The sequence below is a fragment of the Meleagris gallopavo genome, chromosome 28 (assembly GCF_905368555.1).
Source record: "Meleagris gallopavo chromosome 28, MGAL_WU_HG_1.1, whole genome shotgun sequence".
Classification (NCBI taxonomy): domain Eukaryota; kingdom Metazoa; phylum Chordata; class Aves; order Galliformes; family Phasianidae; genus Meleagris; species Meleagris gallopavo.
Genome location: NC_139431.1, coordinates 3,719,618 through 3,731,391, shown reverse-complemented (window position 1 = coordinate 3,731,391; position 11,774 = coordinate 3,719,618). Strand labels below are relative to the sequence as shown.

At 46.7% G+C, this 11,774-nt stretch overlaps 1 protein-coding gene across 3 annotated transcripts; it reads left to right on the top strand.

Moving 5' to 3' along the window:
* The first annotated feature begins 21 nt into the window (after positions 1 to 21).
* Positions 22 to 11,728, top strand: PHTF1 (putative homeodomain transcription factor 1). 3 transcript variants are annotated; one of them, XM_085210713.1, is made up of 18 exons: positions 23 to 171; positions 237 to 293; positions 378 to 447; positions 665 to 823; positions 2,211 to 2,370; positions 3,153 to 3,278; positions 3,998 to 4,157; positions 5,134 to 5,307; positions 5,388 to 5,465; positions 6,008 to 6,217; positions 6,589 to 6,717; positions 7,038 to 7,310; positions 7,788 to 7,919; positions 8,041 to 8,127; positions 8,796 to 8,951; positions 9,359 to 9,454; positions 10,155 to 10,280; positions 10,491 to 11,728. In XM_085210713.1, exons 1-18 carry the CDS (start codon positions 127 to 129, stop codon positions 10,509 to 10,511), a joined length of 2,259 nt encoding a protein of 752 aa, XP_085066839.1. In that variant the 5' UTR covers positions 23 to 126; the 3' UTR covers positions 10,512 to 11,728. The 3 variants fall into 3 exon arrangements, with proteins under 3 accessions (XP_085066840.1, XP_085066839.1, XP_085066841.1); XM_085210715.1 differs by having other exon boundaries at positions 237 to 447; XM_085210714.1 differs by lacking the exons at positions 9,359 to 9,454; positions 10,155 to 10,280; positions 10,491 to 11,728 and having other exon boundaries at positions 22 to 171; positions 237 to 447; positions 8,021 to 8,127; positions 8,796 to 8,945.
* The last annotated feature ends 46 nt before the right edge of the window (positions 11,729 to 11,774 follow it).

The following is an 11,774-nucleotide window of genomic DNA, read 5'->3' as shown; positions in this document are numbered from 1 at the left end:
CGCGTCTTTAATACGGGGCGGGGCGGCGCGGCGGGCGGTAACTGCGGCTCCGGGGGGAGCGGGCCGGGCTGGGCGGAACCGAGCCGCGCTGAGGCGGGCCGGGCTGGGCTGAGGGGCCGGAGCCGCATGGCCGCCCGCGAGCGGGACGCGATCTCCTGGTACCAGAAGAAGGTGAGGGCGCTGCGGGGCGGGGCGGGCGCGGGCTCGGCCGAGCGCTCAGCCTCCTCCCCCCTCAGGTCGGGGCCTACGATCAGCAGATATGGGAGAAGGCGATCGAGCAGACGGAGATGAAGGTATCGTTTTCTCTTTTCCCCCCCCCCGTCCTCGCTGCGCTGCGGCCCGCGCGGCTCACGGCCCTTTTGTTCCCGGCTTTGCAGGGCTTCAAAAGCAAGCCGAAAAGGAAAGGGCGCATCCAGGCCGATCTGATCGACGTGGATCTGATCCGAGGTGCGGGGGGGGGGCTGGGGGAGACGCTGTGAACGGGGGGCCCCACAGGGAGTGCGGGCGGGGCGGCACGGCGGGAGCTGGGCGCGATAAGGGCGGGCGGGACGGAACGAAACGGCGCCTCGGGGCTGCGGCGGTTGGCTTCGGCCGGAGGGGAAGAGCGGCCCGTAGGGGAGTCGTTGCGGTTCGCCGGCACGGAGCGGTTCGTGTCTCCTTTGAGGTTCTACGTTTGCCAAAGCGAAGCCCGAGATCCCCTGGACGTCGTTAACTCGGAAGGGAATCGTGAGGGTTGTGTTCTTCCCGCTGTTCAGTCAGTGGTGGATCCAGGTTACGTCCCAGCGCATTTTCACGTGGCTCCTGGTGCTCTATGTTATGCAAGGTAAGCAGCAGCAGCTCTTTTTTCTTATAGCAGTGTCCTGTTCTTTCATAGGCTGCAATAGAAAGGCTGAAGATGCTGCCTGAAATCCCTTTGTCTGTGCTGTGCTCAGCCCCTGCCTGCCATCCTTCCCAGAATCACAGAATGGCCCAGGTTGGAAGGGACCTCAAGGATCACGAAGCTCCAACCCTCTGCCACACGCAGGGCCACCAACCTCCACATTTAATACAAGCCCAGGCTGCCCAGGGCCCCATCCAACCTGGCCTTGAACACCTCCAGGGATGGACGGGGATCCACAGCCTCTCTGGGCAGCTGTTCCAGCACCTCACCACTCTCTCTGTAAAGAACTTCCCCCTGACATCCAACCTCAATCTGCCCTCCCTCAACTTCCAACCATTTCCCCTCGTCCTGCTGTTATCTCCCCTTTCCAAGAGCTGACTCCCCTCCTGTCTGTAGGCTCCCTTTAGGTACTGAAGGCTGCACTGAGGTCACCCCACAGCCTTCTTTTCTCCAGGCTGAACAAGCCCAGCTCCCTCAGCCTGTCTTTGCAGGGAGGTGCTGCAGCCCCCTGATCATCTTTGTGGCTCCTCTGGACCCTCTCCAACAGCTCCTTGTCTTTCTTGTACTGGGGGCTCCAGGCCTGGACACAGCACTGCAGGTGGGGCCTCACAAGAGCAGAGCAGAGGGGGACGATCACCTCCCTGTCCCTGCTGGCCACCCCTCTGCTGATGGAGCCCAGGATCCCATTTGCTTTCCCAGCTGTAATTACACACTGCTGGTTCATGTTCAGTTTTTCGTCCACCAGGACCCCAGGTCCTTCTCTGCAGGGCTGCTCTCAAGGACTTCCCCAGTATTGCAGTCAGTGTGAGCTGTGATGGTACTTCAGTACCACATGCAGGAGGGCATTGGGAGGCAGTGATCACCGAGATGAGCAGAGCTTTGAATTTTGCTCATGTTGTACCAAGGCACCCCTCTCTGTTTGGTACTTTGTCCAGTGTTTGTCCCATGGTTGCATTTCTGTTCACCACCACTGAAAAAGTGTTCAGGAGCCCTTCTGATACAGTGCAAAGATTTGCAGCTCAGACTTCTCATATCAACCCATGTTGTGTCATTGTGCTGTTCTGAGCAGATGTGGAACCTCATCTACCAGAAGTGATGAGTTGGTCCTTTGTGGAATACATTTTAGAGCAACCACATTTATTTCAGATGTATTTTCAGTCTCCTTTGTGCTTTCTCTTCCTGTTTTGAGAAGTCTGCTTTATAGAACGAGCAAGGCCTAACGAGATGCGTGACACTAATTTTGGCTGAAGTTAGAAAGCAGAGTGAAAAATAACCAGAAATGAGGCCACACTGCTAATTTCTGCATTTGATAATTTTTTCTCCTTTTCAGTCATAGCAGTTATATTGTATTTTGTGGTGCCTGTTGTGAATGCAAGTGAAGTCATGGGACCGATGTGCCTTATGTTACTGATGGGAACTGTTCACTGCCAAATAGTGTCCACCCAGATGAACAGAACATCAGGAAACAACGGCCTCAGCAGGAGGAGGAGGTGAGAGAGGTAATGGGTTTATTTGTTGGGATCGGAGCATACGGTGAATTGCTTGTGGTGGAGGTTATTGGGTAAATGTCTTTTGTTTAGATGTAAATGGCATTTACCCATAAATGAGTGTTTTCTGTCTTGTGTCTCGTCTTCTCATAATGAACACAAAAGCAATAAGGATATAAGGATCCCAGGCTGGAGTAGGTCTGCTTCAGTGAGCAGTTGGCCCTTCTCTTCCTAAGGTGGCTCTTTAATAGAGGTTTTATTCTTGGCTAGAGGAGGGTGTTCTGTATAAAAAAGCATTCTCAGCATTCTGCATAACAGGTTGTTGTCCTGCTTTGGTGCTGACTGCCCCCAGTTGCTGGTGTGTATTGAGACAGGGCAAATGAGTGAAGGATATGGCTGCAGTGCAGCCACTGTTGGCAGTTGTCTTTGCTTCTGTAGGAGATGTTACAGGTCAGCTACGAGGTATTTAACTGTTTGATGTCTCAGTGCAAATGCTGATAGAATGTATTGGTACACAGAAAGAGGGATGTGGTTAGATTTCTGCCTCCATTAGATTTCTTATGGAAAAAACAATCTAGATTTTGCCTGCTGGATGCTTTTCAGTTCCCTTCCTGATGGTACTGATGTCCTATGAATGCATATGTAACTTCTGTCAATGCAAGTTATTCTATTTAGAAACACGCCTTCTGTCGGCATGACTCCAGTAAAATAGCTCCTGTAGGAGGTCTTTTAACACAGACCTACAACTACACTGTGAAACAAATTCTTTTATTCTTTCTAACCAGGAAATTACGCAAATCTGTGGGTGTTGATGGGAACAGTTGGTCTCCTCCTGACAGAGCCAGCACAGAACAGCAGGCAGAATCCGTATCCACGCTCACCAGTTTGTTTGGCATTCTCTTCCAGAGGAGGTGAGCGATCTGCCCCGGCTTTGTGTGTTTGTAACCACACTGTGTGAGCTATGTGATATTTGGAAAATGAAGATGGAGTCATACTGTCACTGATGTCTCCGAGCTCTGCCAGAATCAGGCCATGGAGAGCTGCCAGCAGGAAGCAGCCCTGTATTCCCATAGCAAATGCCATTCGTGAGAGACCTTGATGTTAGGAAGAATGTGGAGCTCTTAGATCGGGTCCAGAGGAGGGCCACTAAGATGATCAGAGAGCTGGAGCAGCTCTCCTGTGAGGAAAGGTTGAGGGAACTGAGATTGTTTAGCTTGGAGAAGAGAAGCTCCAGGGAGACCTCACTGTGGCCTTCCAATACTTGAGTGGAGCGGATAAACAGGAGGGGGAACGGCTGTTTGTGAGGATAGATGGTGACAGGGCAAGGGGGAATGGTCTTAAAATGAGACAGGGGAGGTTTAGGTTGGATATTAGGAGGAAGTTTTTCACCCAGAGGGTGGTGAGGCACTGGAACAGGTTGCCCAAGGAGGCTGTGGATGCCCCATCCCTGCAGGCATTCAAGGCCAGGCTGGATGTGGCTCTGGGCAGCCTGGGCTGCTGGTTGGTGACCTGCACATAGCAGGGGGTTGGAACTGGATGAGCACCGTGCTCCTTTTCAACCCAGGCCAGCCTGTGATTTTCCCGAAAGCTTCTCTCTGATGCAAAGATGTGATTTTATTTCCTCATCCAGGGTCAAAAACACAAAGTTGGTGGCTGAGAAAGGAACTGAGACAGAACATGGTGTGAGTGCTGTGAATAATGGTGTTAAGCACAGACATGCCAGGTCAGAGCACAGGCTGCTGCACTTCAAAGAGAAACATAAACTTTCTGATGTGGAGAAGAGCCATCAGGTACCATCCCCAAAAGATCCATTTTAAGTGGCAAATTTCACTGTATTCTGTGTGTACCCAAAGGTCTGTTGATATTAAGTGTAAGGATGGTTCTAATCCATGCTGCTCTCTTTCTTTACAACTCTTCTTGCATGTAGGAAACCTAAAAAAATCCTTTCTACCTCTGGACTGAACTGTTGCCATGGTGCTAATCCTTCCCTGTAAGCACCTTTTCCTCTGTCTGTTACAATAATCAAAGGACTTAAACACACACAGTGGAAAACTTCTTTTTTACCAAAGTCCTTATTTAGTTACAGAAACTTGTGACCAATAGCTGCTCAGTTAGGGGATAATGATTAAAAAGGAGTAACTACTTTTTTAGTAACTACTAACTTTGTGATTTCTGTAAAATGTTTGCATGGCAACCCTTGGGGGTTGGAGTAGGAAAAGAAAGAGTGGGCTGTGATTCCCACTTAAAGCTGTAACTTGGAGAGCTTTGTAGAGTCACTTTTGAGGCTCCTCTGGATAAGGTGGTAACTCTCATATGAAGGACATAAATGTGTGCAGAACACTGCAGTACTGTGCCATCCCAGCTCCTCTCTATGCATTTGGAGAGGAACAGCTGGGTGTACACAGACATCTCATGGTCACAGCTCTGCTCTGGACCAGTTTGTGGACACGTTTGTTTCTGGGTGTAAGGTAGCTATAAGGGCTCTCTCTGCCTCTCCCTCTTCCCTGCTGCTGTCCCTGCCCCAACTCCAACACAAGGTTTGCTCTCATTATCCCTATGGCAAGGCAAGGCTGGGGGTAGTGAGCTGAAATTCATGTCTCTGTGATGCTGTGTTGGGTTCTGTTTCTGTGTGTTCTGTGGACGTTACCTGCTGGCTTTGGCAGCAATTAGATTGCTGTGTACTGTGGCAGCACTAGCCTGGAACCTTTGGTTTGATGCTGATTGTTTGTTGGTGCTTTTGTCTTATTTTGACTGCTGTATTTCTAGGATGACTGCACCAACAGAGACGGTGTATCTGATGAGCTTTCCAGCGAGGAAGATGCTGAAGCAGTGGCAGAAAGGATCTTGTTATGGCAGCATGTAGAAGGGGCTTCCAGTGACAACAGCTATGAAGAGAAGAAAAAGCAGCGTCCTGTTTCTCTGAACCAAGCTGTCTCACAGGTACTCATGTTGAACTGATGTTGTTTTCCACACAATTTTCTGCTATGGATCATGGTCTATTTTTCCTTTGTTTTTGGCAGGTCAAGCAAGCCCTCAGAGGTGTCAGAGATTCTGACAGCGTTGCGGAATCTGAACTTGAATCCACGTTATATAATCAGGTATGGTTGTAAGTTTTATTGTATGGTTTATTATTCAATGACAGTGCTTCATCATTTTCATGAATGTGTGACCTCTGTCCCTGCCCATTTGCAGCTTTGTGGACTTTGTCCACAACTGTGAGCATTCTATTCTGTTTAACAGAAAATCACTGCATTGGCAGCACAGCGTGGTCCAAGCTGTTTCTCACTGCACGTCTTAAAGACTTGTGTTTTGGGAGGCAGTGCTGGATTATGGCCTCCGTGCTCAAAAATTCTGATTTTTTGAAATGAAGCCAGAAAACCTTTGCATTAGAATGAATGAGTCAGTGTTTATTTTGAAATGTTGAGAATGGAGGTGGAGAACCAACGGTATGCATGGGACTTCCCACGTAGAAATACTGCGCACAGAAACTATTGCTAACGTTGCCTTTAAGGGCTCCCACCTCAGTCTGTATCAGGGGCTGTCAGTTCCCAGCTGCCCCACGGAAGCTCATTTCACTGATTGCTGTGGGGGTGGTATGCAAATTGGGGCTGTTCTATGTAAGTTTTATTTGATTTCATAGGACTCGAGGTCATGCATGAGTGTGGGGTCCCGGAGCTGCAGTGTGACCAGGAGAGACTCCGAGAGCACACGGCACGACTCTGAGACAGAAGACATGCTTTGGGATGATCTGCTGCATGGGCCAGAGTGCCGCTCGTCCTGCACCAGTGACAGCGAGGAGGAGACCATGAAAGGCAGCAGGAGGGACCCAAAGGAAGATGTTTTTCAGCAGGTTTGTTGATTTGTGTGCTGCAGTTGAGAACGCTGTGAAAGATTTTGATTTTTTTTCTTCAGTTTGTGCAGCTCTCTCCCTTCCCAACATTCTGCCCAAATAAAACAGAAGACACAGCTGAATGCTGGGGGTATAATGTAAGCAAGGAGCCTACTGCTGGATGAGCCCATTGTGACAGCTGTGCTCATCACACAGAAGAGTGGAACGATCTAAACAGAATCCATGAACGACTCTCCCAGTATTATCGAGACCACTGCTAATCATAAAGACAAATTTGGAATCTCCTTTCAATCAAAATACTTTATAGGAAAAGGTATTATTTAGTGGAGGGGCAGAAATGCATTATATGCCCATTCTTTTCTCTTTTATAGAACCATTTGCTGTGGCTACAGAATACAAGTCCAGAATCTGCAAAAGTGAGCGCACTGATCTGGGAAGGGAATGACTGTAAGAAGGTGGACATGTCTGTGCTGGAGATCAGTGGGATCATCATGAGCAGAGTAAGAGGGCTGTAAAGCACTGCAATTTCTGAAAAGCAACCAAAACTGTAAGCAGCTACACCTGCAAATACTGTGTGCAGTATAAAACCAGCTCCTTCCCCAGCTGCAAATGTAACTGTCCCAAATGTACGTAAGAATTGCACAGACAAAAATTTAGCAGGTCTTGTTGAAGACTGTTGAGTCTGTTTTGTTTAGTTGGGGTGGAATTGGTTTAGGCTATGTCCTTTGAGGGGAGGGGGAACTGAGTGCTTGATTGAATGCAGCCATAGCACCATACAAAAAGCCCAACTGACAGTGATGTTTTTGTTCCTGCTTGCCAGGTTAATGCCTACCAGCAGGGAGTGGGGTATCAGATGTTGGGAAATGTCATCACCATCGGATTAGCGTTCCTGCCATTCCTCTACAGACTCTTTCACACTGATAACATGGAGCAGTTGTGCTCCATTTCTCTGAAGGAGCTTTTGCACATCTTCTGTGGAGCGCCTGCTAGCATCCCTGTCATTGTTTTGTCTACAATCAACTTCCTTGAACGGCTTTGCTTGACCTGGATGTTTTTCTTTATGATGTGTGTTGCCGAGAGAACATACAAACAGGTATGTTTAAATGCATCAAAGCTAAAATGCCTCACGAGCCCTGGAGCAGGAATTGTACCAGCTTAAGTAGATGAGTCTGGTTAGACCTGTATTAATCAGCCATAAACCTGTCAATATGCTTCCTATTTAGGAAGAAGCCTACTTAGCTGTCTTGTTCTGAGGAGGAGAGTTAGATAGCAGGCTGCATTGCAGTCAGCTCTGTCAAACTGCTCTAAGTGCTGCATGCTAGAAAGCACTGTGTCATTTACTGGTATAGCAAGAGCTTTGTGGCTCCTTCTGCACAGCAGCAGCAGCTCTGCTCTGCACAGGAGTAGGACCTGTGGGGCTGCACAGTGAGGCCCTGCAGTTGGGCCTCACCCAACAGGGTGCCATAAGCTGAGCTGTTCTGCCCATTACCACTAAACGGTCCCAAGCAATGTTGTTTCTTTTTTGGACTCATTTACATTTGTGTGTGTGTATGTTTTCTGTAATCTGCAGAGGTTTTTGTTTGCCAAGCTTTTCAGTCACATCACATCGGCTCGGAAAGCCAGGAAATACGAAATTCCTCACTTCAGACTCAAGAAGGTAGAAAACATTAAGATCTGGTTATCTCTTCGTTCCTATCTAAAGGTGAGTTCTGACCCAGGATGGATGCAGTCGGTTATTAGAGTCAGATAAGCAAAGGTTCTGGGTATGCACCTCTCCAGAGCTGATCCAACCCTCAGACCCAGTGCTGTCTTTGTTCCTGCAGAGGCGAGGCCCGCAGCGCTCTGTGGATGTTGTTGTGTCATCCATCTTCTTACTGGCTCTTTCAATTGCTTTCATATGCTGCGCCCAGGTAAGACTCAAATGTTCCCAGGGTGTTTTATTTAAGAGAGCTGAGTGCAGCAGCCTCCTTAACCTGTTACTGAAGAACAACTCAATAACTGTTTCTAACACCTTTTAGTCCTTCTCTAAACCTCCTGTCACAGCAAAGATTCTTAGAGCTATGCACTGCTTGCTTTAACAAGAGATCCATTACTGTATTCAGGAAAGTTCTGGTGGTGCAGTGGTGAGAGCAGTAAGATCTGCTATCAGTATGTGAGAGCAGATACTGACTCACTGCTGGGATTGCTTCTGCAAGCCACAGTCATTGGAGGAAGGAATGACAATCCCATCCCTGCTCACATAGACCTGAGGTGTAGATGTACTCCTAGGAAAGGCAGAATGAGAGGTTTAACACTGCCAGCAGAACAAGCACATGTGAAGGGAAAGACATCTACCTACCAGCTAATTGGATAAAGGGAGGAAAGAGAAAAAACTTGCAGCTTAACACTTCCTTTTCTCATCGGAAAGCAAATGAACAAATTCTAGGGGTTATAAGCAAGGCTTTGTACTTTAGCCTGCTGCTTGAATGAATTACACTTCAAGGACAAAAGTGCTGCTATAGAACATGGGTAGCTGTTCTGAAGGCAAGGTTTTTGTATATTTCTTGGGACTGACAGATTTTAATTCTTCCCAAAACAGGTCCTGAAGGGTCACAAAACATTTCTGAACGCCGCTTACAACTGGGAGTTCTTAATCTGGGAGGCAGCACTTCTTCTCTTTTTACTGCGCCTCGCATCCTTGGGCTCTGAAACCAACAAGAAATACAGTAATATTTCCATCTTGCTTACTGAGCAGGTAACCTCCATTTGCTTGTTCTTCTTTTGGCTTTATACCTTTTTTTTTTTCTTTCGTTTGGATTTAACTATTGCATTTCAAACCAGGTTCATAAACACCAAAATCAAATCTTAAAATCTAGAAACAACGTTTGTGCTGCACTGTGAGAAAGTAATGCAACTCAGCAAGGGAGGGACAAGGGGGGAAACATTTAGATTCAAATTCTGAATTGTTTCTGGCTTTGGGTTAACACATCAGCCATGTTAAGCAGGAAAAGAATGATGTATGACTGCTGAAGTCATCTGTAGATGTATCATTTCTTTAGGAGTGACAACAAATTGCGACAGTTACTGTAACTGCCCTCAGATAGAAACTGGTTGGGAAATAATGCTGGGATGTTAACATCCAGTCTGCAATGTCTGTCACAGATAAACTTGTATCTAAAGATGGAGAAGAAACCGAACAAGAAAGAACAGCTGTCTCTAGTTAACAATGTTCTGAAACTATCTACAAAGCTGCTAAAGGTAAAGTGCATCTCCCTAAAAACATAAAATTGCTCAACTTCATGCAGGCAGTGCACACAGTGACTGTGGGTTTTCTCTCCCCATTTCTATTGTCTTTTGACTGGATAAATCAGTTTTTACAAAGGGGGTTTTTTCTGTGCTTTGATAGCAGTGGAATTAGATCTGGTAACACAAGACTGGTGTAGCTAATTGTGCTACAAACAATTAACAGGGGCTTACTGTGATTTACATGAGAGAAAGGACAGGCTGGTATGATGAGCACAGAGTGCCTCATTAAATTGAATCTCCTTTTCCTTCAGCAGCTCCAATGTGGAAGCTTTTTGTTGGCAGTGGGAGAGCAGGCATTTGGAAGAGAAGGAATATAGCCTCAAAGCCACATATAAAAAGCCACATATAATAGTGTTTAATAGTTCTATAATAATTCTACAGTCTGCTGCATCAAGTTTTTGCCACGCAGCCAGTATAAAAAGGGGACTTCTCAGATTCTGGATGGCTGTTAGAAAACATCTTTGAGCAGAGAGGCTTGGAATGCATAGAATTTCTGTATGTACACTTAACTTGTGATACAGAAGCAGTGCACAGTTAGCAGAGTGTGCCAGAGAGCCAGCATTAAGTTAACAGGCAGACAATTACTTCTGCTATGGACTAACTCCACTGTGGGATTTGTTTTTTGTTCTTTTCCCTTTTTCTTCCACGACAGGAATTGGACACACCATTCAGGCTGTATGGGCTGACCATGAACCCATTAATCTACAACATAACACGTGTTGTAATACTCTCTGCTGTCTCGGGTGTTATAAGTGATCTGCTGGGATTCAATATTAGAGTAAGTATAAATCCCCAAGGAGAAGAAACATCCTGGAGGGGGGGGAGGGTGGGATGTTGCTTCTGTGCCACTCTTAATTCCCCCAGAGGGAATGCAAACTTTACAGTTAGGGCTCAGTGCAGGATGGGTGATGGATGAGCCTTACCTGTAGATGAAAAGCATTTCAGTCCTGCTTTTAGATCAGTACTTATTCTCAGAATCTCTTTTCAGTTATGGAAAATTAAACCATGAACTGACTGACCATCAGCACAGCCCTCTCCAGCAGAAGGACAGAGCATAGACCGAGGGCTTGGACACAGAGCAGGGCTGCTCTCACCCTACAGAGCTCTGTCACTGCAGTTTCTTAACAGAGCCTCAAGGTATGCACTGAAAGTTGTCCCTCTGCTTTACTGTTCTGTGACATACAGAAGAAATTGGTCCGATTTATGAAGTCATCCCATGGCATGCACATGTGAAACAATAAATTGAGCCAAATGCCGGTAGCAGTTCGCACTGAAGATGGCAGGAACTGCACGCACAAACTGTGGAGCATCAATCACTACAAAAGCCATGCTAGAGCTTGTACTGAAGTGACACAGGTGGTTGCTGCAGGTGCCTTGTTTCTCTAAAAAAATCAGTCTTGTGCAATAACACAACAAATTAGTCCTCCTGGTATTGTTTGCATCATTTGCAGAGAGCACTGGAGCTACACTGGGCTGTGTGCATCCGCCTTCAGAGCTCTGCTCAGATGATACTGGTGAGGCATTAACGTGAACGTGCTGAAGAACACTTTTCTCAGCATTTCACTGTACTTTTGGCTGCTGCTGCAGGATGCAGCGACAGCAGCCTGCACAGGATGAGCACTGACCCTATGCTGACAGTTAAAATTAGCTTTTGAACAACCTTACAACACAAACACAGGTAAAACATCTGTCAGCTAAAAATGACTTTGCTATGGCTGTTCCCTCTGACACATCAGTGTGTAATCAGTTGGCAGGTAATACGTGCCATGTACAGGGCATCCTGCTGTAAGGTCTTCCCATGACAGCTGAATTTGGTGTTCAAGAAGCTGCTGCAGCTCTGCACTGCAATAGTGCCTTACACTGGAATACTTAAGGAAGAGTTCCTGTTGTGGTAATCACAGCAGTGGAAGATGACTGAGAAGAACTTTCTCACTTAAAAATAGATTTGTGTTTAGAAATGGCATAGGAAAGAAAGAAAAGTTGTAAAGACATCTGCTAAACTTGCACTTTCCTTAAGTTTTGCTGACTGTTGTATCAGTAATGAAGAAGAGCTAAATCCTACCTTCATTCTGTCACGTAAGGAGCGAGATGGCATAAGAAACTTTGGTAGTAAACTGTTTATAGCTATTTTCTGTACAAGGAAAGGTTGAAAGATGGAAAAGAAAATGACAACTTTATATATCAAAATGTACAAATAAACCTACAGTACAAGTATTTCTTCATCAACAGCTGTTTCTACATGACTTCGTGACTTTATCACCTTTGTTGAACA

Excerpts from the sequence above, each read along its gene's own strand:
- PHTF1 (XM_085210715.1), top strand. The coding sequence starts at position 127 with ATGGCCGCCCGCGAGCGGGACGCGATCTCCTGGTACCAGAAGAAG. Across the intron at positions 8,952-9,358 it reads CCATCTTGCTTACTGAGCAG|ATAAACTTGTATCTAAAGAT; the intron begins GTAACCTCCATT and ends TGTCTGTCACAG. Across the intron at positions 10,281-10,490 it reads TGCTGGGATTCAATATTAGA|TTATGGAAAATTAAACCATG; the intron begins GTAAGTATAAAT and ends ATCTCTTTTCAG.